The following is a 25,607-nucleotide window of genomic DNA, read 5'->3' on the forward strand; positions in this document are numbered from 1 at the left end:
GCATCAAAGGACAGCGATTCTAAAATATTCTTTCGTTCATCTGTCGCGTGCAAAGCTCTTCTATAGTGACTTTCGCCGCAGTATTCTGGGTCATGCAGAAAAGCGTAGCAAGATTAAGAGGGGGCTACAAGCGGTCACGGGTCACAACACGTCTGGTTCATTAATTACACACGCGTACAAGAGCCGTATATTTACGAGTACAAGTATGATCGTTGACGTCGAAAAACTTTAATAACAATCATTCAGAGCTGTTCATGACGGCGCTGCGCCCCTGAGAAACACTGAATCAAAACGTATGCCAACTTTCTTTTGTCGCATACTAATTTTCCATGTTTTCTGGTGATACGAATTTCGGATGATACGAATATTTTTGGTCACCCCGTGAGATTCGTATCACCGAGGTTTTACTGTATTGTTATCACTTTCCTTGCGTGTCAATGTGTGTGTTCGCGGTTACTGTGTTGGTTGAGACTCTGTATCACCTGTGGCATCCCAGTCGAAAAATACACCAGCACGTGTCGCCCGTATACACTAGAGCGTGAATTCAGACACGGGCTTGGTGTTTTTGGTGCGTCCGGTCTTTAGTGTGCCCGGTTTAGTGCTTTTAGTGTGCACGTTTTAGTGTTTTTAGTGTGCACGGTTTAGTATTTTTAGTGTGCTCAGTTTACTGTTTTAGATGCGAAGTATCTTAAGGCGGAGCTCAATCCGGTGGTGGTGGTGGTGGTGGTGGTGTGCGGCGTGACCACCCTTACTGCGCATGCGCATACCCTCTCCACACACCTCCTCTCCACTTTCCCTCACCCTCTCCCATACCCCTCTCCCCTCCCCCTTTCCACTCTTCCTCTGAAACGAGGGCTAGACATGCCGAAATTCTCTCCTGCGCAACGCCGCGATGAGCTCGAGCGCATGCGCGTCCCCTCCCCTTCTCTCTCCTCTCCTACGCTGCCCCCCTCTCGCCAGCCTGTCGACCGCGTTCCCCGCTCGCCCTGTGAGAATTAACGGCCAGGCTAGATGGAAGATACGACGCGTGTAGCGTCCCTCTTCGCGTTCCACGACGCGAGGTCGGTAGCATGCTCAACGAACGCCAACGGAACGCGATCGTGCAAGTGCTCCGGCTTCGCATCGCCTCATGGTCCCCTTTAGCGGGAGATGGTGTAATTTTTTAGTGTGCCCGTTCTGGTGTTTTTAGTGCACTCGATCTAGTGGTTTTAGTGTGTCCGGTGTGGATCTTTTAATAATCAGCATGATGGTACCACAGTGATCGATACTTCCGTACCGTTTTGTGTAACCCATTTCAGCATTCATGCAAGCTGCTCAGAAAGAGCAGTGCAAACTGCCACAGTAACATGTAACATAACAATATAAAAAAAACTCCTCAATTTATTTAAATAATTGCAGCATTACTTTGCGGCAGGCCTCTTGCGACGAAGCTCACATGTTTTTTTGGGAAAGCCACATGCGAATGTTCTTTGCACTCTTGCTTGTCTCCTCCACACAAAGCCCCCGAGTCTCCGCATAGTGCCTGAAAAAGGCTGTGAATTCATTGACGTGAGTCAATTGTCTCAGTTGATGAACTGCACTTTTATCATTGCTGCCGCATTATTTGAATTTTAAGCTGCATAGTACATATGTGTACACAAAACCGGGAACCCCTAGTGGCTTCCCTATCTTGTGCGGAAAGGTATTACAAAAACATACAGCAACACATACTGATTTATAAGTATTATGAAAACTCAATTAACCCTTTGACCGTCCATTTTCTTTCGCGAAATGCTTCGTAAAAATGTTTATTTTATTTATTGCTAAATAAAATCTTCAGCTGAATTTATTTCAGAAAAAAATCGCCGAAAATTTTTTTGAGAGATAATTAAGGTGACCAAAAATCATTTGTGTTGTTGCAGGCAAACTCCTGAAAAAAAAAATGTGTGACAGTAACAAGCAGTCACCCTTTGAGAGATCAGAAACCACAAAGTAATCAGCTTTACAGGCGTGGAAGCGATAACCGCCCAAAGGACAAAACCGAAACCAGCCGCACCATGCGCTCTTGTTGGGTTGCGCAAGCGAAAGCCGGCGCGCCGCTGCGGAAAAAAAATTGAAAAAAAAAGCAACGGAGAGACATCGACGCATAAAAAAATTCTCGTATTTCAGAAGTGTAGCAGCACTTGCCAAGCAAGAAAAATGGTCGAAAAATACCGTATTTACTTGGATCTAGGCCGCCCTGATTGCAGGCCTACCCCCGAAATTCGTGAGGCCAAAAAAAGTTACCTCAAAACCAGCACTTTAATTGCGTAAGCGCACTCCGTAGGCCCATTAGGCCTAGCCTGCGGTTCTGCATGTTGTTGCGGAAGTTTGTCCAAGACAGCATGAAGATTGGTTGTCGACACTATCGCACTCAAGCACTGACCCAAGAGCAACGCGCGTGATACGAAGTTTGGTTTCGCGGCCGGAAGATCAATGGCGCCAAAAGCCTGCCGAGCTTGCGTCATAAAGCCGCTAAAGCTTTTAAAACGCGATAACGCCGACGCTTTTCCCGACAGGAAACTCAAAGTGCACTTGAAGATGCGATCGTCTGATCTATGCGGAGCGCGCGCGGCCTGCAAGCGGCCGGAGCAACGTCGGCGCTGGTGCAAAGGTTGCTCCGACGCACTGGCTACTGCCCTCCTTCCTCACTCAGCGAGCCAGCGCTGCTGCGGTCTTTATTTTTTTAATTTTTTTTCCTCCATTCAGTTAATGTAGGAGGGCGTTGAATTGCAACCGTGCAAATACGGTACAGAACTGCTGATCACTGCCAAGTTCGGGGTGCATTTTATGCGCGTATTTGAAAGATATGATTTGAAAGATAGATACCAAACTAGGGGTGTGCCTATTATGCGAGTAAATACGGTACCTGTACATCTTTGACCATCAAAGGGTTAAAAGAATGAGTAATCCCTTTTTGAGCTGAAATGTTCCTATAACAACAAGTGCACATATCTGTTGTTTGGGTTTACACGTAAGTTTGCCAGACAGCCCCAGACGCAAACTGGAACATGCAAAAACAGAAATACGGTGGAAAGAAAAAATATTGCTTGCCTTTCAAGGCGTCAACTTTTCGCGGTGTCAGGGGCCTCTGTGGAGCTTTTTCAGTTCCATCCGTCAGATACCTGTTGGACAGTGTCCCAGAAAAACTTCTTAGCGGCAGCACTTCAGACGACCAAATTGCGGTGGCCGCCCGCTTGACGAAGTGCGAATATTTTCGAACTGCCATCAGTGTCTCGTACACCTCCTTGCTGACGGTGACATTGTTGGCTAGGTGTATCTGTAGAGGAAAAATTTTCAGTATTTACTACATCCACATCATCTCTGATCGTCCTTAGTTCAGGTGATCTTACCATGCCATTGCCCATTAAAGTGAAGGCTGGTGGTGCCCTCGCAGCAGGTGGCTGTGGCCTTGAATGCTGGGGCGGCTGAGTTTCTGCAGGTGCAGCCTCTGCACGCAGTTGGCCTGGAAACGCTGCAGAATCGAGCCCTGCAAAAAAAATTTAGTCGTACATTAGCAGGGTGTTGCTACAAAATTTCCTTCTTTCTACTATCCATTAAGCACATGTAAAGACAATAAATTTAATATGAAGACTCAATTATTTCAGGAATAATCTTTCAATGCCCAATAGCAGCACAGCTTTCTTTTCCTTAAAGGCCCCAAAACCACCTCCGGTATTTTTTTCAGCATTTGAAGTAAACGCATGCATCGTGTTCAGAATGTCGTCACTATCAACAATGCCAAACACGGCAGCGCTACGAGCCGTGGGCGCCCCACAAATTCCAAGAAATAGTCCCTTCTCCTCTCTGGCAGCAGTGTTCAACCCCTAGGTGTTCGCCATGATGTCAACATGTAGCCTGCTCGTCATTCGCCAGCCTGTTTGCCTGCTCACAGATACGTGCGCTCGCCACTCTCTCTCCTCGCTCAGGAGGAGAGACGAGCCGACGAACGAAAGAAAGAGCGAAAGGAGCAGGGGCTTCTTTTAACGCAATAGCGTTATAGAGCTCGTTTCGCAGAAATTCTAGTGTCAGCGTCGTTGGTTGTGAGCGAAAAATCACCCGTGACTGAAAAATCGAGAAAGCTGCAAATAAAATGAATAATAAAAAACTTCGGTGTGAATGAGAGTCGAACTCGGGCCATCTGGGTGGGAAAAAAGCAGGAGTCCTACCACAAAGCCAAGGCGATTCTTGAAACTGTTTCCGAAAAATACACTATATAAATGTCCTGTAGTAGATAAAGTCTCAAATGAGCCCCTTCAGCGGCTAGTAGGCTCATTGTTGTGGCCGTTCAATGACGTTTCTTGCGCGGTGCCATGTGCCGAAAAAGCTTGGACAGTGCACCCTTTGCCGCTAAAGAAACACACAAACTTATAAACAGCTCCAAAAACAGACAACTATGTCCATCTAGCGGAAAGCGTATCAAGCAAACAGCAAACAATAATCAATGGGCTGCCATCGATGAAACATTGTCAAAAACAACCACGTTCTAAGCAGCTGGCGATTCGCCTCCCCTATTTTATCAATTTCAGTACAAACGCGTGCTCCTAAATGGGAACCGTTGGTCCACCTTATTTCAGGGAGTGCTCGTGATGCGACGCCACATAAGGGGTGCGGCTGCATGCGTCACACATTCATCCAAGCGCTTTCCCATGGAGATGCGATAGAAGCGCTTTCCCCCTCAAATATCATGGGTCTGTCATATTTGTTCCTTCGTGCTCCTTTTTTTTTGTGGCTCGAAACAATGCCGCCTCCGCCTCACAGCGCTCGTGTGGCACATTTTAAAGGCAGCGCATGCAACAGAGTTGCAGCGACGCGTCCCCATTAGTTTTGTATCTTCAAACGCGTGTAACTCTGCTATTACGGCACCGTTTCGAAAATTTCTCACGGCTACGTGTTCGTTGTAGACTCGAGCGCAACATCCTCACCCCAACTAAATTTGAACCGCATGGTGGTTTACGGGCCCTTTAAACCATACATTTATTGCATGTGGTGGTAATGTGACATCTAAAACAGCAGCGAACTTATTATGCTAGTGTTAGGCAGCACTACTGAGCCGAAAGTTCGCTATGCCTAGCAGTCTAGTTGGTAAACAGTTCTTATCATTTACTATGCTGTATTCCACTTTGCATAAAATAAGCAGGAAAAATGGTTCGCCTGTCAATTTTTTTAAATGTCCTGCCCAGCTGACCTGGGCAGGACAGTCTGATAATTCGTTTTTTTTTTCTTTTGCTTTCTTTCAGCTCTTTTAGCAGTCAGCATCACAAGACATAAGACACTCTGGCAAAGCAACTGCCAACATTCCTTTGCCAGGCTAGATTCACTCGTAGATTTCACTAAGGAGAAAATCTGCTACTGCACGAGCTCCCCAAAAGAATTTTTATTATCGTTATTTTCGGGGTAAATTGAACTTCTCAGTGAAAAACATTTCTTTCCATTATATTCTCTTGCCCTTAAAGGGTCCCTGCGACACTCCTTGAGCACGGTCAGAAATGCGGCCTATAGGCAGTCGAGGCTCCTGAGAACACGTGAGCCAAACATTATACACTCTAAAAAGTTTTCGGGAGTAACTGCACCGTTCACCCAAAAAGGGCGCTTTACTCCCACAAAGGACGAACTGCAGAAGCATTGCGTGCCGTGCGCAAAGTTCGGAGGGTAACTGCTTAGTCCTTGGTCGAAATGGGAGGAACGGAAGGATGAATGGAAGCACTTACTCCCGCACGCCTCGAGAAGGGGAGGGAGGGACGCGGGGGGTGAGGGGTTGAGCTGCCCGATCTTCTTTTTTTTTTATTTCTTTACTAAGAAGTGTCAGTGCCTGGAAAACGTTCGTTTCTTGCCAGCAATCAGGGGCGTAGCCGGGGGGGGGGGGTCAACCCCCCCCGAATTTTTAGTTTTGCATGTGTATATATACACCCACACATACAAGGCACGCACGGACATGCAAAAAAGTATGGTTGAACCCCCCCCCCCCCCCCCCCGAAAAACAAATTCTGGCTACGCTTCCGCCGGCAATACACGCGCATGCGATCCGTATATTCGATCTCGATCGATCGGATCGTGCACGGTTTGTCCATCTACTGCAACATTGTTATTTAATTTCAAAACCCCCACCCACCGCCCCACTAAGTGCCGACTCGGCGCTTTACTTTCGTGGTTCACGTACGGCGCTGTGGAACACGATACGATCAAACACCCAGAGGAAGCGAGATCAAGAACGATCCCGTCGCGGCTCGAGGAAGCCGCGAAGAGCTACGACCAGGATCAACAGCTCTGGGCCGTCCAGCAGGTCCTCCTCGGGGCGCTCGAAAGGCAGGGACCCAGCGAGCCGGCAACGGCGAGCGGAGACCCGCGCCGAGTAACGGCAACCCCGAAGACGACGTAGGCCCTCGTCGTGGCGCGCGAGCGCCCAACTGCAGGCACAAATAAAGTTTGTTCCAATCCAATCCAATCACCCTCATCTTTACAAATCGCCGGAGCTTCTCGATCGAACTGATCGAACTCTGAGCGCTGTGAGCGCCTTCGTGTCTGAACTCGCTTGCAAACATGCACAGTGCGTGCGTCGTCGGTTTGTCGTACCGCGCTGTTGCAGCGGAACGGCGTGCTGGTAGTGTCTGAGCTTTTTTCAGTCACAGAGACGTTGTGAATCCTTGCCGTGTGTGTTTCGGGGAGCTCCAAGGCGTGCAACTTGGCATATTTTCGCAGACGGGTCGACGTTGCAACGAGGGTAATCCGAGTCACGGCGTCCGTGAAGCTGCAGTGTCAGGCGGTTTGCAGGAGTCGGGCTTTAAAAAACGTGTCGAAACACTCACGAGCGGAGTGAAATGAGCGTCTAGCTTCACTTTGGCCGCTTTGTACACGAACGTTCTTTCTGATCACCGTACCTCATCATAGGCGTACGCACAGGGGAGGCGGCCGCCCCCCCCTTAATTGTTGTCTAAGAACGAGGGGGGTCGTAAAATCTGCCCCACACATTGAATTAGCAGGCAGGGGGTGTGCTGTGATGAGCCACCCCCCCCCCTAATGATGGGGAACCCTGCGCACCATAGGCGTGCTCACAGGGGGAGGGGGGGCAAAGTCGGCTCCACACATTGACTTAATAGGGGAAGGGGGCGCTTTTGTTGGCGTTGATGGCTTGAAAATGACGGCAGCTGCATGTGCGATTCAGCGATTGCCTGCGAGTTTCCAGCTGGGTCTGCATGTGACGCTGCATGCGAATTCCTATTAAACAGACGCGTAGCCAGAAGTTTTTTTCCGGTGAGGGGGGCTCAACCATACTTTAGTGTGTGTTCAGCGTGCATTTGTATGTGTGTGTGTATACACATGCAAAATTGAAAAATTTTGGGGGTTTGGACCCCTCAACAAGCCCCCCCCCCACCCCTGACTATGCCCCTACTGTTAAATGTTGTCTACGGTCTTCCAGGTGGTACGTTTCACCTCTTCTGGCACCAATGTTGCACTTGCATTGTGGCAAATAGTGTGAATTTCAACCATTGGCGGATCCATAGTAAGTGGATACCATCAAGAAGAGGACCTACCAGGTCCTCCCCTAACCTGAATTGCCTGTAACGTTACCTATCCAGTCAATGTCAGATAAATAAACAGATAACCCCCCAAAAGGCAGCTTCTGAAACCCCACAACTGTACACAAACTTTCGTTTCTCATTGTCATTCCAAATGCCATCCCTTACGTACATGAAGTCAGTCCTCAGTGTGGCAACGAGTAGAACAAATCTTCAACATCTATGTTGAACCCAGTCAGCAGAGATGTCTCTATGGCAAGAGACTGTGCCAAATCACCAGATGTTCTCAACTCAAAAAGGATATTTGACACACAATGCTGCAAGGTGTCTCTGGAGGTGTCCAGAGACAATGTGCTGCCATGCCTCCTTCTCAGACACAAGGTGAGGTGGTGCATACGTCTTGTGCGTCTCAACTCTAAACAACATCCAAAGCACTGAAATCTCCACTGTCCTCAATGTACTAATTAACTTCTAAAGTGAGCTTTTGCAGCAAGCTAAGTGCCCTCTTCCCGACAGTGGGGCAGGCACAATCACAATCTGTCCCTCCTTGTCAGCCATCAAAGGCCCCAGCCAATGAGAGGAAGCAAACCATCGAGCAATGCATGTTTGCCTTGAAGCCTGGGCTACCTTGGTTTACAATGACAATAGTCACACACTCCACAACACATCTTGCTTTTTCTGCCTCTGCTCAGCCACAGAACGAGCCAAAGGCAAGTGAACATAGCTCGAAGCAGAACTCTCTGTAGACATTGCCCCTGCACGAACATGTAGGCTCTGCTAATCCCAATGTCCTCATGTCTTTCTGGTTAATGGTACCGACACCTAAGTTCATCACTTTAGTGGGAAAGGGCTGTACCCTCTGTTCTGTGGGAACCATGTGTAAGCTTTGTTTCACAGAAATAGCGTCAGGCATGGTAGTGGCAGCAATAGTGTCATTTGGTTTTTAGGTCTCAGCATCTGACATGGGAGACCGCACATGTGTCAGATGTATTCACCATGTTCAGTCAAACCTATTCTTGACTATCTCTCAAGGACACTAAATTTGTCAAGAATGCCATAGCTTCCTTTTCTCTGACTGCTTCCTTAAAAAAAAATATGCCGACATTTGATAGAGGAGCATCACGAGGCAGGTGGAAATGTAAGACAGTCAAGGTGTCCTGAATGTTGCTAGGTTCTCTGGAGCAAAATAATTCTAGAGAAGCTAAAGCGAGAAAACAAGGAATTAACTAGTGGTAGAAATAACAAAGACAGGCATGTGGTAAATATCCCTGATCTGCATGGTGTCTCACTAAGGCTGAAGAAAGTTGAAGCAAGGTATGACTGCAATGTTGTCTTTTGGATGTGAAGAACGAGTAGGGCAATATTTGTGCTGCTGTTCATAGCAGAGGCTGTGAAGGCAGCACAAACAGCAAGGATGCATCATAAAGTTCCAGACCAAGTTCATCAAGTGTGATTAGCTAATAGCGAGTGAAAAGCTCCTTTCATGTGGAAAGGACTGTGTTGGCCAGACGGAACAATGCATCAATATGCATCAAAACTGTGAGACCCTTTATTTGCCCAGGGGCTGCTGAATTCATGTGCTACCTGTTAAACCAGATTTCCCTTTGTGTTTTTTAAGCACCAGATAAGGGCCCTTATCCGACTTATCAAGGCAGAAACACACTGCACGAACGCGACTAGGCGTGGGCTCTGTTTATTCTTCTAGCTACACCATACCTTCTATAAGTATGGCATGTCTATGGGGAATGTTGCTTTGTAAAACATAGTTCCTTCACTAGAAGCAGATGTCTGAATGTAAGAAAGCAGGGATCCTGCATATAGACTCTGCTACCTTTGCTGAATGAATTCACGAGCTTGTGGACACCCCAAATGTCACTTACGAAGCCCCTGTTGAAATAAAAAAGCCCATCTGAAACTACGCCTCCAATGCATTGCCAGCCAACATACAAAACTGTGCCCCAACTTTTGCTATTTCAACATATATGATATGAAATTATCAAATAAAAGACTAAAAAAGGTATGAGTACAAGTATTAGCAAAGTATATTCATTATAATGATAAATAAAATATTCTAATCAGGTGGAGCACTTGAACCAAGGTCACAGGTTACTACGTACCACTAACCTATCATTTTGCCTATATTGTGTTATCATCTTTTAGTGACATGCCAAGTACAGATGTATAGGATCGTTCACATCTAAATTGGACACTTCATCAGTACTCGGGACGTCATATAAGCTGTTGTGTAATACATAATCTGGAAAATTGTTATTGTGCTTATGGACACCATTCTTAGACGTCATGGAGTGGACACTGCCCCAAGAAGAAGAAACATTTTATTGTTACCACTTTGAATACTAACATGGCGTTCACCTTAGATGTGCACGACCCTGTACTTCTTTGCTGTGAAGTGACGTGGGATGTGCAAAGCTGAATGTACAGTACCCACGGATTGCGACAGGGCAACTTAGGGCTAAGTAACGCACATACTTTTCATTTCCACCGTCTTCAGTTGGGGTCATATCAGCGTAATTTCGACTCAAAAGCATAGATCAGAGCCCATATTACCTTTAGCGACCAGACTCGTCGTGACAGGATGTGGTTTCCAGTAGAGAACAGGATGTGGTTATCTCGAGCATGCAATTATGCACATCAATCGGAATACTGAAAAATTGGTGCCGCATTTGAATCTATGAGTACTGTACATTCAAATACGTATTTAGGATTAGCTTATGAAGGCATGACACCACAGAATGTCATTGTCATGTATATTAATAATGTATAGGTGGACTTTGGAATGAGAAATAAAGGGACAAAAGCTCAGTGAATAATTTATACAAGAATACATATGTCTCACAAAATAAACTGTGAACATAGGAAAGTAAAGACAAGACTGGGTTGTACTATATGGTAAAGAGAACACACACAGGAAATGAGAAATGCGCACCAAGGGCTGAAATCCACTGTTTAATTGCTTTTCACCGATTTCATGAAAGTGCAGAAAGTCATCCTTCTTATGCAGTCTTTCATTGTCCCTTTGATATAGGGAAGAATAGGAGCCAAGGTTTATAGTTGCTTGCAAAGTGACTTCCAAAAGGGATTGTCGGAATTTTGTGAAAAGTTGATAACACATACTAGCAAGGAGTTAGGAAACTTTTGCATTGTTTCACTGTTGGTTCTTGCGGGGGCAATGGTGGGGCAGGCAAAAATTCTGGTGGTAGGGCTACTCTGCCCCCATCTGGTGCGCAAACCTCTGCCTGAGCAAAACTTGAACACCTGTTGTCGCCAATAACCTTGTTGAGTGCATTCACTTGTGAGGTAGGCATGAATATACAAATAAAAAATTGTCATGATGAAATTACGTATTTATTGCGTATTTTATAACCAACTGTCACGTGTAAATAGCGCCAAAACGTCGGCGCGGACCACCGAGCACGGAGGGAGAAAAAAGAAGAGCGCGGTGGCACGGTGGCACGAGGCGCGCTCGCAGTGTTCGGGCCAGGGCGTGCAATTCTGAGCTCGGACGAGCGGGACGTTCTGCCGGCCGAGACGCGTGGGCACGGAGGACCACGGAGCCGGGCGAGGTCCAGGGTGGCCAAGGATCCAGGTGCCAGGGGTGGAGTTGCTAACTGCATCGAAAGTCGCCGAGTGGTGCCGAGCCGTACCGAGCGACGCGCCAGACTCAGACGTGGGCCGCGAGCCCATGAGCGGTTCACCCGAGCTGTACCTGGCGGTGCCCTGGCCAAGTCGTGGATCGCCGGTGAATGAGCTGCCGCACCGCAGCTGTGGCGAGCAGCATTCCAGCACGGCGCAGACGGTGCTGTGCTGGCCAGAACGCGCCCGTGGAACCGCTGCGCTCGGGTGGTGACCAGGACGTCGGAGACAAGGTCCGAGGTCGCGCTGGTCCCGGCATCTCCTAGACGCCGCCACCGCTGCTCGCAAGCCGTGAGACCCACGGGACTCTCCCTCCTCGTGGGCTGGGTGGTCGCCCCGACGGCATCGACACCACTTACTTTTCATATCCTTATACCTTGTACATAAATGTTTAAATACGTCTCCTTGTCTGTTTCCTGCGCCGCTGCACAATAGGGGAAGTGCTCGAACCGTCCTAATCATCACACCAACATAGTGACTCTCTTCGATTATCCTTCCCTAAAAATTTGAGAAACTGTATACATAATATTCCGTGGCTGAAAGCACTGCTTCAGGCAATGAGGGATTGTCAGAGATGAATAATTCAAGAGGCCCAGTGAGCTATGCAAATTCTCAACTTTGCTGAAAGAGAGCATGGCATTAGCAAGCGACAAAATTAGCAAGCGACAAAATTTAAAGCAATATTTTGCTGGACCTTGTGTTTATTATGCTGGAATGTGTGCACTGTGTCCACTAATAACTCTGTCTGCACATCACATATGATGTGTGCATAAAGGAATGCTCTGAGAGTCTGACTGTAAGCGCACTTTGATTTAATTAAAGTGCTACTTTAATTGAATCGCTAAGTTCTTTCTCAGTGACTTGGCATAAGACAGTGGTGCTCCTTTATCATCCATCCCTAACCGTTCTGGACTGCCTGAAATGGTGATTTCAGCCAATGGGCACTCCAAATGTAGTATTATTGACAGTCTTGGACAGTCCAGAATGGCAAATTGAAGAAGCCCAGTGGCTACTTCAGGAACTGATAAATATTTCCAACATGCATTATGAGCATCCATCCAGTAGGGATCCTATAGTTTCATACATAACTGATATTATATAGCTTAAAGTATAAAAATATACATCTTGTAGTATCATTTCATGAGACCACATCTAGTTACAAGTACTTTGACATAATGTACTGAATCACAATGTTTGTTTGCCATTCCTATCTCTGTCACTATAAGCATTGTTCACGGCACATTAGGTGAAAGATGTATTCATTCTTAATGAATTGAAATGTAAGACTAATAACTTAGTTTGCCTTCTTTTACAGGGCATTTTCCTCAACACACTTTAATTTCAAACATCATGAGGCATACACTATGACAGCAGACAGAGCAATTATGGAAATAAAACAGGGTGGCTACCTTTAATTATCATGATGGAATAAATAAGTTCCTTATATATATGCAGCCACATGCATGGCTTATGAACACTAGATGTTCAAAGCTTACTATTATCAACTGCTCATGAGTCGTGATCTGTGGTGATATAGTACACTTTGCGTACTTCTTTTATGGCAAACTCAAACAATGGTCATTTTCAGGGTCTGTTCTGATGCTTTATTGCCATTGAATTATTCACTAAGCTTTACCAAAAGGTGTCCATTTGCTGAGCCAACCTGCATCAAATAAGCAATTAAGCTAGGCTGATGTGTAACTATACATGGCCTAATGCAGCTAAACTTACAGTAATTAACCAAAGTATAGTGAGCCAGCTGCCTTATCAAGTTAATCCATGTCTTCCCAGGTGCAACTTTTTTAAGGTGTCCTCACACAGATATGAGGGTAGCTCATTGTAGCAAATAAACCACAGAACAAAAAATAACCTTGCGTAATCACAGATTCCCTGCTGCACATGAGACCTGGCATCACTTATGCTGAGCTAGCCTAAACTGACTAAAAGTAATATACAGTAACTTCAGCTCAAGCGAGCAGTTGCGACGGAACCACATGACTTTGAGCTAAAACAATGTACAGAGGACTTGCATGACTGAATAAGTTCTGAAACTCTCAATACACTTGAAGCCCTTTATAAGAGACACTGGTGTTAAAAGAAAACAGGTTTTAAGAGACACAGCCATGCCCAGCATCGAAATAGGCATTGATCTGGAAATAAGAATGTGGTACCCTGCTTTTGAGAAACACCTCATATAATGGGCAAGAACTACTCTCAGGTGCCTGTCTCTTATAAAGAGGCTTAGCTGTAATTAATCAAGTCTCAACAGGGTGCCTTATCTGCACAAATATGCACATCACACTTACCATAACGAAGTTTGAGCATTAGAGTTCGTGCAGAATGATGAGTGCCAGTGTTTGGCATCGCAAAGAACTATATATGGCTAAAAGAGGTGTCATAATGCGAACTAGTGGACTGATTATGCTCATCCATAGTTCTTTAATGTACGTACAGTGCACCTTGGCAGCATTCTTACTTTACACCCTCATCAGAATGCAGCTGCTGTTATGGAGAATTCATCATATTACCTCATAGTCAGCAGCAGGATTTCAAGACCACAGAGCTACTGTGGTGAGTGAATTCATGCAGGAGAGTAGCACGCCTTAGCATTGTACTCAGCTATTGTCTAGCAACCATAAAAATGAGCAGCACTGTACATTGTTAATCTTCAGAAGAAGCAAATTTTGTGGGCTCCCTCTTTTGCAGTGTTCTGTGAAGAAGACGGCAGCATGTATCATTAGCTATTTTCAATTCAATAAATTTGACTTTACTGCAAAAATGAATAGATGCTGCAAGAGAATTCTTAAAAGCACGTTATGTGAAAGGGAAAAAAATGTGTTAACAGACACGAAAAACTGTAACTAGCATATCTACTGCATGTGTGAATGAAGTTTCAATATGGTTAATCCGGTGCGGCATTTATCTCAATTCTGTCTCACTGCCATATATTTTGCTTGAATAAACTCTTGGTCATTCAAGTGAAATATCACTTGAATGAATATCGATTAAACAAACTGTTCAGCTGTACGAAATTTTTTCAACCCACAAAGTGCCGTTGGACACAGTGCTAACACACTTCACATTAATGAAATTCAGAGTAGAGTGCATTTCAGTTCTGCGAACACATTTTCTGACACCATCCAATGCCTCTCAAGTCGTATTGATCACTCCAAGAAGTAGAACCACACCTTTCGTAGCATAGTTTTACAATGGCCTCCACAATCAGCTTCGAGAACAGTGTATCACTGTGACTAATCACGGCCCTGTTGGAGAGGCTGGGTACGAAGTGCTTTTTGCCTTGTGAGCATAGGTGTGTGCACCGATGGGGGGAAGAGGAGGGGGGCACCCCCTCCCTCATTCACTTAAGAGGGGGGGTGGGGGGCACAAAATTTGCCCTATACATTGGCTTAATAGAGAGGGGGGGGGGGCGCTTTGATAAACCTTCGTCCCCCCTGATAGGGAACCCCCTGATAGGGAACCTATGCTTGTGAGGACTATGCCACCTATGACCTTCAGATCAAGACATGCTCCACGCTATGAAAGAGATTGCAGCGATCCTATCGAGTAGAAAAGGAGGAAGAGATCAATATTCTAGAGCTAACCCTTCAAGAGAATGCACCTAATGATTCAGCTAATGAAGCACTGATGTGGTTGGAGAAACTGAACTCCTTTGCTACCTGGCAGAGTATTGCACTGGAGTAGATTCATTAGAGTTTGGACACAGTATGTCAATTGATGACCACTGCAGTCCTATGTGAACAAGTGCAGCAAAAGATTAATGAATTCTTCACAATATGCTCAATTAGCATAAATGCACATGCAAATGAGGAACATGGCAAATAAATGGGTTGAAGTTTTTTTTGAACAGCTGATGTTTCCTCCAGCTTGTAATAACAAAGTGCAACATAACTGTATCAGTTAAGTGAACTTTCACTGTAACAAACTTTTCCCTAAGGTCCCTTGAAGTTCGTTCAAGTGAAGTTACACTGTATCCTGTCAGTATTCCTGGCATATCAGTGTAACTGCATTGCAACATAACCCCCTTCCTTTCAACGCTTGAATCCTGTGACATAAAAACCGTCTACCTGCTTCATTCCATTTATAGTAGTTCACACAACAAGTACACACGACTTCTGCCACTGAGGTTTTCTTTCCAATCAACGCACAACCACTCCATTGCACAAGTAGAACTTCAAAGGCAGCTATGAGTAAAAATAAAGAAAAGCATGAAGCACAGGACAAAGGGACAGAGATGGACCATGCGCTGTCTGTGTTAATCCTTTTGTCCTGTGCTTTGTGCTGTTGATTGTTTTCTATGAACGTGTACCAACCGGCCCAAATAAGCACTTGAGCTTTAAGTAACTCTTTAGATAGATAACATATTCTAGAAGGCTTCTCCACACGTTTAAATTTTGTAGCGCACACAGAAGACAGGAACAAGGATGAGACAAACAAGCGCTAACTTGTCCCTGTCTTCTGTGCGCGCTACAAAATTTAAACATGAATGCATACCAACTAGTCCAGCTATTGCTTTTACTGTATTACTTCTTCACAAGATAATTCTGTTCTCAGACTGAGTGAAATTTTCAGAAAAGCTAACCAGGCATCTCATACCACAAGAAACCTTGCAGAGTCTGGTTTGCACTTTTTAGACTCCTGCATCTGGGGCAGGGAAATGTCAATACGATGTGGGTGAGGAGATGTGTAGATCAAGGAAACTAGCAGCTTATGAGAAGCATGCAGCATAAAAGTATCTTGTGTCACTCCGCACAATTCGTCCTTTAGCCCTTTGAGACGTTATGTACACAATTGTGTACACCACTTATTTTTGCTAGTTGTATCAAATGGTGGCTAAGAAAGCGCTACATACATTGAGCTTTGGATAAATTGAACCTCCTGCATCACAAATTCCTCTTCATTTAACTTTATATTGCAGCGTACTGTTGCATATCATCACTTTGCTGAAGGCACTACCATGTTCGACGAGTCGTTCAACAGGCCGCTTCAAGAGAGCCAGGTCAAAAGTATAATTTTTCTTCGCTCAAAATTGACATAAACGAAAACGAATTTGTACCCTACTTGTAGGCTGACTTTTGATTATACGTATGCAAAAACAGAGCATGAATGACTTCTGTAGATATTTAATATTTATTTAATTTAACGTCTCTGCTGCTAAGTTCAACCCAGTTCAAGCATTAGTTGCACATCGCTACGGCCAAGTTCAAGCAAAAGTGCTGCCTAGATAGAGTAATAGATAAGCATGAGACCGATCAGCTTCGCTGTGTATCAAGCAGCGTGCAGCTTAGTGCAAGCTTTGAGCCATTTTTTTCAATAGCGCAAGAGGCCTGGTCCCGGAAAATGTCCTCAGCTAGAACAACAAAGCCACCTTTTCCCATGATGTATAAAAACCATACACTTTTCCATAAACACCATAATGTATTACTTTGACGGCTAATCATCATGGAGCTGCACAAAACACATTAACACATGATTCACCACTGAGTGACATCATTGTGCATGCTACGTCTCACATGTTTTCTGCACTTTGCTGCTTTCCACTTGAGATTTTTTTATTGTAAGGTGAATTACAGCACAACATTTATGTCGTAAAGGTGCACTTCACTAACTAAACAGAAAAGTTCACCAATTCACTTGAGACCCATGTAGTCTGGCATTAATGCATTGTTACAGTGGATCACGTTTCGTCCATTTTCTGTGACAAGGTGTACACCATACAACAGAAACACAGTGCTCCCTGATATCACTCGTTAAACATGACACTCAATTTTCACACATCCTCCGCAATTTTTAAGAAACATAAAATCTAAAAACAAAGCACTTCACTGAATAGTTTACACATTATTGTTCAACAATGCAAAAGTAGTCTATAAAGTTTCCCATTTAGGAACCAGTTCACCCGTCTCATAGAGGTCCAACAGGTATGGCTCATATGTTTCACTAGCTTCTTCAATTTTCTGCTCATTGGCTCTTCGAACACAGTAGCAAAACCTGTGCCTGTCGAAGCACTCAACCACCAGTGTTCTCGTGAGTGTGTAGAGCACTCCTCTTGCCACAAGCAGTCGCTCAATCTCGTAGAACTGTGGACCCTCCTCTGTTCTCCGAACAAGAACACTGCCAGCATGGTAAGTGCGCCGGTCAACCATTGCATTTTTTACTTCATGCACTGTCATAGGCAACACTTCTCTGGCACACGTTGGCAGTGTGCTCCATTCGACAGGCTTGCTTCCTGAGGCTTCTAGTTCCTGGTACAGCTGAAATTTGTGCAGCTGACAACTCTGTTTCAACTGGTGCCTTTCAGCCAGAGTATGCGTCAAATTTCTGTAGTTCTTCACAGTTGCCGCCATTTTTTTAAGCTTTGGTGCTTAGCTTCATATCTCATCTTAAGTGGACCAAGCTCACGCACAAACCTAGCGTAGTGAACCATAAAGTGTAGCTTGGGGATGAGAACTCCAGGGCCATACTTGTCCGAAAACTCGACCAAGAAGCTTTGCACAACCACGTCCAAGTATACAAGGCGAGCCGATGAGATTTCTGCAGCAAAGACAATATCGATTATCTCACGAAACTTCAAGAGCAGCTCCCAATCTTCATTCCCTTCTGGGACCCTTGCTCCAAGGATGAGTGGTAAAAATCTCACCAAACACCATTTGCTGGATGCTGTCCCTGCCAAGACAGAATTACTATTTAGAAATGACATATTGATTGGCGGAGGCTTGTTTTTTGCGTCGTTCTGCCCATACTTGAATGCCGACACCACATCAAGATCCTGCTTAGATAGCAACCTACTAGATAGGAGCGATCTTAAAACTTGCCGAAGCACACATTCTGCACCACCTTCCAATATATCGTGCATTATGTCCGGAGGCAACTGCCGAGTCACGTCGAAATATGGAAGTTGGAGCAGGGGAGAGGCCTCATTGACGCCATACAGGCGTCTGTTGGCTGTGTTCACAGCCACAGCTGCAAGGTGCAGTTCATGCCTGCCCAACGTACGCGCTTGGCACATGGTTTCACTTGTTTTTTCAGCTAGCTGCCTTGAGGATATCATGCAGAAACGACAAACTCGCCCACTGCTAAAACAGCAGGAGAACCCACCCAGGCGGTTCAGGGACAAATTGTCGCCACAAAATGCAAGTGCAACAACTCTGGCATTTACTTCACGACCTTCAACACTTAATGTGAGGCCCTCCTTGTGCATTGCCTTCAGGTCATCCAATAGTGGCTGTAGTATTGTGCGTAGACCATAAGTCTTCACATGCACGTAGCGCACAAGCATGACCAGATAAATGTTGTCCAGCTGCGACCTATACCTGGCGTGGATATTCACCAAACTACAGTACACTGCCAGGATCTTGTGTTTCCCTCGTTTTGCTCCGAGGGGATTTACTACTTCTATTTCATCCGTGTAAAACAGAAGAAGAATAGTGTGTGCACTGCCCTGTGTAATGATGGATTGCAAATGTTCTCTGTACACCAGGCCGTCTGTGTAATCTCTGTACACAGAGGGTGCATGCCTCTCGGTGTTTACCGATTTTAAATGGGCTGCAATGTCAGGGAGCTGGCAAAGTACGGTGAGGAGCTTTGGCAATGGGACATAATGATAGTTTGCAGTCTGACCGGCATAGTGCTCTTCAGCTGGTACAAAGGGGAATTTTTCCTTCACATATTTGTCCCGTTTCCATTTGCTCTCAATCCCATTGAACAGGTCAGGCAGAAATGAACAACCAAGAAGATTCTGAAATTCAGGACCCGTTGCTGATGTCTTCATTGCATTCATAAGTTCATTGCCATAGGCCTTGAGCACAATCTCGAACACCTCCTTCAGTTCGGAAAATATTTTCACCACTGCAACATGCGGCAAGCTGTGTTTTGTAGTGACACAAAAAAAAAATCCCAAATGGTGGATTTAGCTTTTTCCACAAAGCGCTGAAACTCTTCGTGTGGAGCTGCAGTCTGCCGTGATCGCAAATTGTTCACAGGAGCTTCACTATGCGAATAACCGCCGTCAATGTCTGCCATTTCGGCACTGTCCATATCCGCACTGTACATTTGTTGCTGACGCCGTTCACTTGACGAAGGTTCAGCGCTACGTCGAGCACTTGGGAATTCGAAGGTCCGCTGATGGACATGGCTGCCATTTTCATCAAGCACGGCTGAGTGGCGACGATACAGGTGGGATTTATAGGAGGAGAAGTTCGTGTACGTGTTGGCGCAGCCTTCGATGCCGCAAAATACGCTGAAGTCCGGCTCTCCGCTGTGCTCTAAACCTATGTGCGTTACCACTTTTACCAGCTGGTAAGAGAAGAACGGGCATCTCGGACAGTGCTTTCGAATCATAATTCGAGCTACAAATCGCCAGAAAATTGCTCACTGGATAGCCACATGTTCTAGATGTTCATAAGAATAGCAGGCGAGAACGTGAACAAGTCCTTCATCATCGGAGACATCCTGCACTTGGAAAAGACGAACCAGGACGAACACGCCGCTGAATGCAGGATTCACAAGCTGTCTTGCAGCTGCTACACGGAGGAAAGAAAGCTAGTCCTCATGAACAACGCTGACAAACGCGGGCCGCAAGTACAGTGGCTAGACCGCAAGCAGCCGCAAGACGAGACGCAAGACCGCAAGCCATGTCTCAGTATTGCCACGACACATAAAAAAAAAGAGTAGTTAATGTCTTTCGAAAAATCAGTATAGAAAAAAAATCGGTATGCGCTGGTCCTGTACACTTCTCTCCTCTCGTGTCCTGTTTCTAAGCGCAGTTTTGTGTTTTTCCATCTCGTACCAACTAGCCCCCCCACTGCACGCGCTCCTTGAAATCAGAATTTCGGTATTTGCGCTCGCTTTTGGAATGATAAATTCAGCGGTCATTAATGTAGAATTATGCTTTGTAAGAAATAGTCAAAGAAATGTCTCCGAGATTAGCCGTGATGCACTACAGAAACAAGTGATACCGAAAGCCATGTGTGTTTCGGAGATTACTTTTGTTACGGATGAAATAAAACATGAGCCATGAGCTTCACTCAGTTTCCGCAAACGAACTTTGCAGAAAACAAGTGTCTTTAACGTTACCACGTGTGCCGTTGAATTTCAGAAGTGGCTTCACGAGCAAAACGAAGACAGCATGGTCTTCTGGCACTCTTTTTTACTTGTGTGTTGTTGCTGTAGCCATACTAGTATTCTGTCTGTGCTCGGTTCTTTTATGCCTCCAATGGAATCGCTTACAATAATGTTTTCATCGATAATGCAGTTCTTAACTCCACGGTTCATTCGATTGATGAGATCATGGCCGAGTGTGCCAATGCATGCAGTGGTGGCGAAGTTTAGGAGGAAGGGCTGCGTTTTTGGTCTTCACTGTTGCAAGACATGCGGCCAATTACAAGCTGCACCAATCTCATACTGTGTTGAAAAGACTGAGGAAGTGAGCAGAGTACATCATTGCTTGTGGCATTTTCGCCGGTTCATCCAGCGATAATTTTGTTATTGGGTGTGATGGTCACTTCAAGATACCTGTTATGTGCTGGCCACCCAAAGGCTTTGGATTTATTCGGAAGAAATGTATGCTCAAGTGATCATGGTAGGAGCTAGCGGCACAAAGGGTATCTAATTAGTGCAGGAAAGTAAGTCTCAAGTCAATAATTCATACCAACTAGCTCAACTCCCGCCTACTACAATGCATTTGATTGCCTTGTGCTGATCAGATGGCAAGTACAAGAGCTTACGCTGCACGATATTTTTTTTTCATGCTTAACCACTGATATGAGATAGTGCATTTCACTACGACTCTATTTTTTTCCCATTTCATGGCTCCTACATTCTTTTTGCACATGGACTTGAAATCAGCAGGGTTCTACTTTATACAGTATGCTAGCATGACATGCTGCCTCGAAACAGCAAACGTCTCAATCTTTAGCAGGGACAGTTGGGCGAGTTGGTTGAAGTTCATCTTTAAAAAGCGCGAAAAAACCACGACAGACAGGTAGGAAGGAGACAGGACGACGCGTCTCAATCTTTTTTGCAGAACCAATTGGCTTCCATGTAAATGAGACGAGTCACTAACCTGTGGATAAACTTGTAGCCTTATAACTTGTTAAGAATGTGCCTTCCAGTGTCGAAACATGTTTTGCAAATAAGTTGCAAATTCATGTAAACTATCCTGCTTATTACGAACGCTTGGACTAGTCTAAGCAGATTGGGGTCTTTCATTCCGCTATATTTGTTGGCTATACGTTTAAGTAGCCGCATGATTTTTGACGTTACATCGTCTAATTTGCATATGGTAATAATAAAGCAACAAGCATTCTGTTAAAATGTGCTCTCTTTTTTTTTTGTAGGACCCCACCAAGATGCACTACGTTCCTACGGTGACGTTCGTAGGAAACTTATTGACGTCACGCGAATTCGTTGTGCGTCTTGAGGGAATTAACCTTAAGGAGGAGAGCCTTTTGGCAGCCACATCCACGCAGTTGGCCCTCTATTGGACAATGAATATTGTCTTCAAAAAGAGGGCCCAACGCACGTTTGACCACATATGTACTGTTGAATGTGAAGAGCGGCTTGCGGCCAACGCCGCTCGTTCAAGTGGCTCAGACTACTTTGAGCCAGTGAACAGGCAGGCTGCATGTATGCAATAAAGGATCTTTTTGGACTAGATCTGGAATACTGTCCTCTATTGGAGCATTAGTGCCACACTTGGCACAACTCGATAAAAAACATGTTCCTCAAAACTTTTTTTCATTTGCAGTTGGGAGAGCTTGACTACTGGTTTCTTTAGCAGCATTCAATGCGAGCAACCTGCATGTTGCTCCGGTGAAGAATGTTGTAAAAGAGTAACTGTCGCTCCCATGGGGATATGAGAAATAATATGCGTTCCTCCCTGCGGGACTAATGGGAAAAAATAACTTGCTCCATTCAAGAGCATTCAGAAAGAGCAAGCGTCGCTCCCGTGGGAGTATTGACAGAGAGCATCCATTCCTCCTGTAAAGAGTAACCGTCGCTCCCCTGAGTGTATTGAAAAAGATTATCCGTTCCTCCCTTCAGGAGTATTTGGAAGGAGTAAGTGTCACTCCCATAGGTGTATTGACGAAGAGCATCAGGTCCTCCCTTTAGTAGTTTAGGGAAGGAGCAACGGCTGCTCTCTTGAGGAGCAATGGAAAAGGGTAACTGTCGCTCCCCTGGGGGTATTGCAGAAGACTATCCATTCCTCCCTTCAGGAGTATTAGGAAAGAGTAACCGTTGCTCCCGTGGGAGTACCGAAAAAGACTATCCATTCCTCCTTTAAGGTGTATTCGGAAAGAGTAACCGTTGCTCCCACGGGAGTATCGGAAAAGACTATCTGTTACTCCTTTGAGGAGTATTGGGAAAGAGTAACCCTTGCTCCCATGGGAGTACTAACAAAGAGCATCCGTTGCTCCAGTAACCATTACTCCCTTGTGGAGTATTTGAAAAGAGTATCTGTTACTCCAATCAGTTACTCCCTGAAGGAGTAACTTCTATGGGGAGTAACAGTTCGTCCCGTCGCAGTTACTCCAAAATACGAGTAATGGGGGCGGCAGGTCAGTTTCTCCGCTAAAGGAGTAACCTCGACCCCCCTTTTCCTCCTTTACTTTTTAGAGTGTAGTGAAATACATGGCCTGGAATTTACAATGAATTGTCAAAGCCAGCTAGAAATTGCTTCTCTTTAAAAAAATGATGCCATAATTCAAAATATCCATGTCATTAACACAAAGTCCACGGCCACTGGTTGATTAGAGTATCATGAGCTTCATAGTTACTGCTGCTACCACGAGACGCCGCGACTTGCCCGCCTGTGTGCTCGCGTTCACACAGTCACCCGCGCATTTGAAGAAACAAAAAGGGAAAGAAAGTGTTCGAGGTTGCACGCTGATGAATGAGCCTCCAGCCCTTTTGTGATGTACCCCTGCGTAGCTTTTAGTGCACTCACTAGTGCCAAAGGAAAGAGACAGCACTGAAAGCGTACGGCAAATCTTTAACTCTGTTCGTACTCGACGGATTTAAAATTTTTTGCGGCAGTTGATTTGTAAGGCAATAAACTTCTTTAATGAGGTTTTTCGATGACTACTTGGAAAAGTGCAGCAAGACGCTTCTAAAGGCTAAGAATAAAGCAAGAATTTCATCAGACTGTATTTTACGAAACACCATGTTAGATCGCATCACGTTAGAAGCATTTCACATATGAAATGCTTGTGTTATCACACAATGAAAGCACTTTGCACTAGGTACTTGATTTTCCATACCTGTAAATAACTGCTCTGAAACTGGCGGCCTGCCCTGAGGGACTTGCCCAGAATGAAGGGCATCCGTATGGTCACCATGCATTGGCGACCATGTGGCCTCTGACCTTGTCGCTGGTGGCGACTTTTCCGTTCCCTTGCCACAACTGCATGAGGCCGTTTGCTCAGCCCGCATACCTAGGAAAGCACAGCGATTGTATGACTATAAACAATCCATTGCAAAACTTCGTTTCTAGAGTTGACGTAAACGGTCAATAAACATTTTCTTTTTTTTCCATGGTCAATCACTCGTACTTCTGTGTACACTGGGCTCCACTGTGTGTTTGCTACTCTTAGTTTGGCTCTACACACACGTTACTGGTTACACGTTATTAGGGGTCTTGCAAGACCACATTTTCTGTGTTAACATGTAATTTTTTTTTTTTGCGACATTGACTTGCCCTTAAGGCATAATATTTGTTTTGTATATTTGTGTTAAATGTGCGCCGTTAGGCCGGTGTTGTGTATGAAGTGAAGAAGTGTCTTGTGGAATGTGTTGTCATGTATCCATCGGTCATAACTGTTCGTGTCACTGTAGCGAAGACCAGCTTGCAGGAGATGACGGGAGCGTTCCGACTGTAATCCTTGGCATGTCCATATAAGGTGGTATGCATCTGCTTGTATAACCGGAACAGAACAGTACGGGCATGTAGAACCAACTGGTAAATGCAATCATTTAATTCCGTTATCTATTAGAATACCTTTTCTTTCCTTTGTATATACACCACGCATTTAAATGAACCCTTGCATTATTCTTTCAGTCTTTCACATATTAAGCTTTCTTCCTTTACCAAATTAGTCTTGCTTTGTTATAGTGACAGGCATTCCATTTCCTCACATATTTAGATCTGTGACAAAGGCTCTTCCGTCACCCATGATCCTGGCTGAGGTCTACCATCGAACCATTGGAAGTGTACCATCGAGCCAGAAGCTTCTAGTGGAAGTGTTTATTTCGTTCTTAGGCTAGAAGTTCTGCACTAGTGCTGAAGTATGGAGTACCAATTAGCTCGAACTTATACAATGTTCAAGTGGACGCCTATGATTTAGCAACTGCTAAGTGACAGCTGTAGAACAGTGTGCCTCTTGCAGTGTGCGACAATTAGCAACACCATCAATAAACATAATAATTTCATGCTAATGTGCCATGTTGGATGTCCGTGCAGTGCCACAGCAATGCTAAGCAAAATCCTAACGAGTTACAAAATCAGAGTCGAACACCATCAGTCATATTAATGCGGAAACAAATGCATCACCCAACAACAATATGAGTGCTACAAAAAACAGACAAGCATTCATTGCATGAGCAAGTTTAAACTGCACAGGACTTCTGAAAGGGTGCCACCAAAAACAGCACTAAATTTTGAAAATATTTTTGTTAGTCTAGCTGCTAAACCTAGAATCAAATCTCAATTGCTTGGTCAGTCGCAGCTGGATTTTAGCAGAAATTTCCAGATGAAATCCTGGGTTCAATGGAAACCTTGTTATTTCCCGCGAAATTTACAGATATTGACTAACAACTCACCGCTATGCACACACACCGCAGTTTGGCTGTTGAACTGCAATTTGCATTAATTCCGATTGGTTGTTTCAAACTTCTCACTCAAATTATAAAATCTTTTTTCTTAGATAATTTCGGTAGATTTACAAAACTGTAACCCACGTGCTTCTGACAGGTGGTGCGGGAGCTTTTCTTGCAGCTTCAATTGAAGGATCGTAGCTTGCGATTTTCTTCCTTCAGCAAAGCTAGCTCTTAAAGGAGCTCAGATGGCTGTTCCTCGGTCATCTCTTGAAGTATTTTTTTAGAAACCATTTGCTTGGCCACCTGTATATATTTTTTTTTTGGTTTCTGTACCTGAAAAATCAGAAGTGATGCTCCACTTTTTTTACCAATATCAATAAATTTTCATCTTACTGAATGTGTCATAAGACTTCCTATGTCAATGAGTGATTAAAGAGTACCCACAAACTGTGAGGTCCCCGCAGGGGCGTCTGTGGAAGCAGGCGTTTGGTGTGTAGCGACACCACGGACCCGAGCTAACGGGGGAGTTTCGACCCCCTCCCACGCCTAGCGGTGCGTGGCTGTGCCGTGTCCGGGGAAAAGGGG

The 25,607-nt window shown here is 45.0% G+C and overlaps 1 protein-coding gene across 1 annotated transcript; it reads right to left on the reverse strand.

Annotated features, from left to right (window-relative positions):
- Positions 1–2,986: 2,986 nt before the first annotated feature.
- Positions 2,987–23,816, reverse strand: LOC125758300 (uncharacterized). Its single transcript, XM_049415339.1, has 3 exons — positions 23,468–23,816; positions 3,372–3,508; positions 2,987–3,298 (listed from the first exon to the last, which is right to left on the reverse strand). The coding sequence occupies exons 1-3, from the start codon at positions 23,637–23,639 to the stop codon at positions 2,987–2,989; spliced, it is 621 nt and encodes a 206-aa protein (XP_049271296.1). The 5' UTR covers positions 23,640–23,816.
- Between the last annotated feature and the right edge of the window lie 1,791 nt (positions 23,817–25,607).

The sequence above is a fragment of the Rhipicephalus sanguineus genome, chromosome 4 (assembly GCF_013339695.2).
Source record: "Rhipicephalus sanguineus isolate Rsan-2018 chromosome 4, BIME_Rsan_1.4, whole genome shotgun sequence".
NCBI classification, from domain to species: Eukaryota; Metazoa; Arthropoda; class Arachnida; order Ixodida; family Ixodidae; genus Rhipicephalus; species Rhipicephalus sanguineus.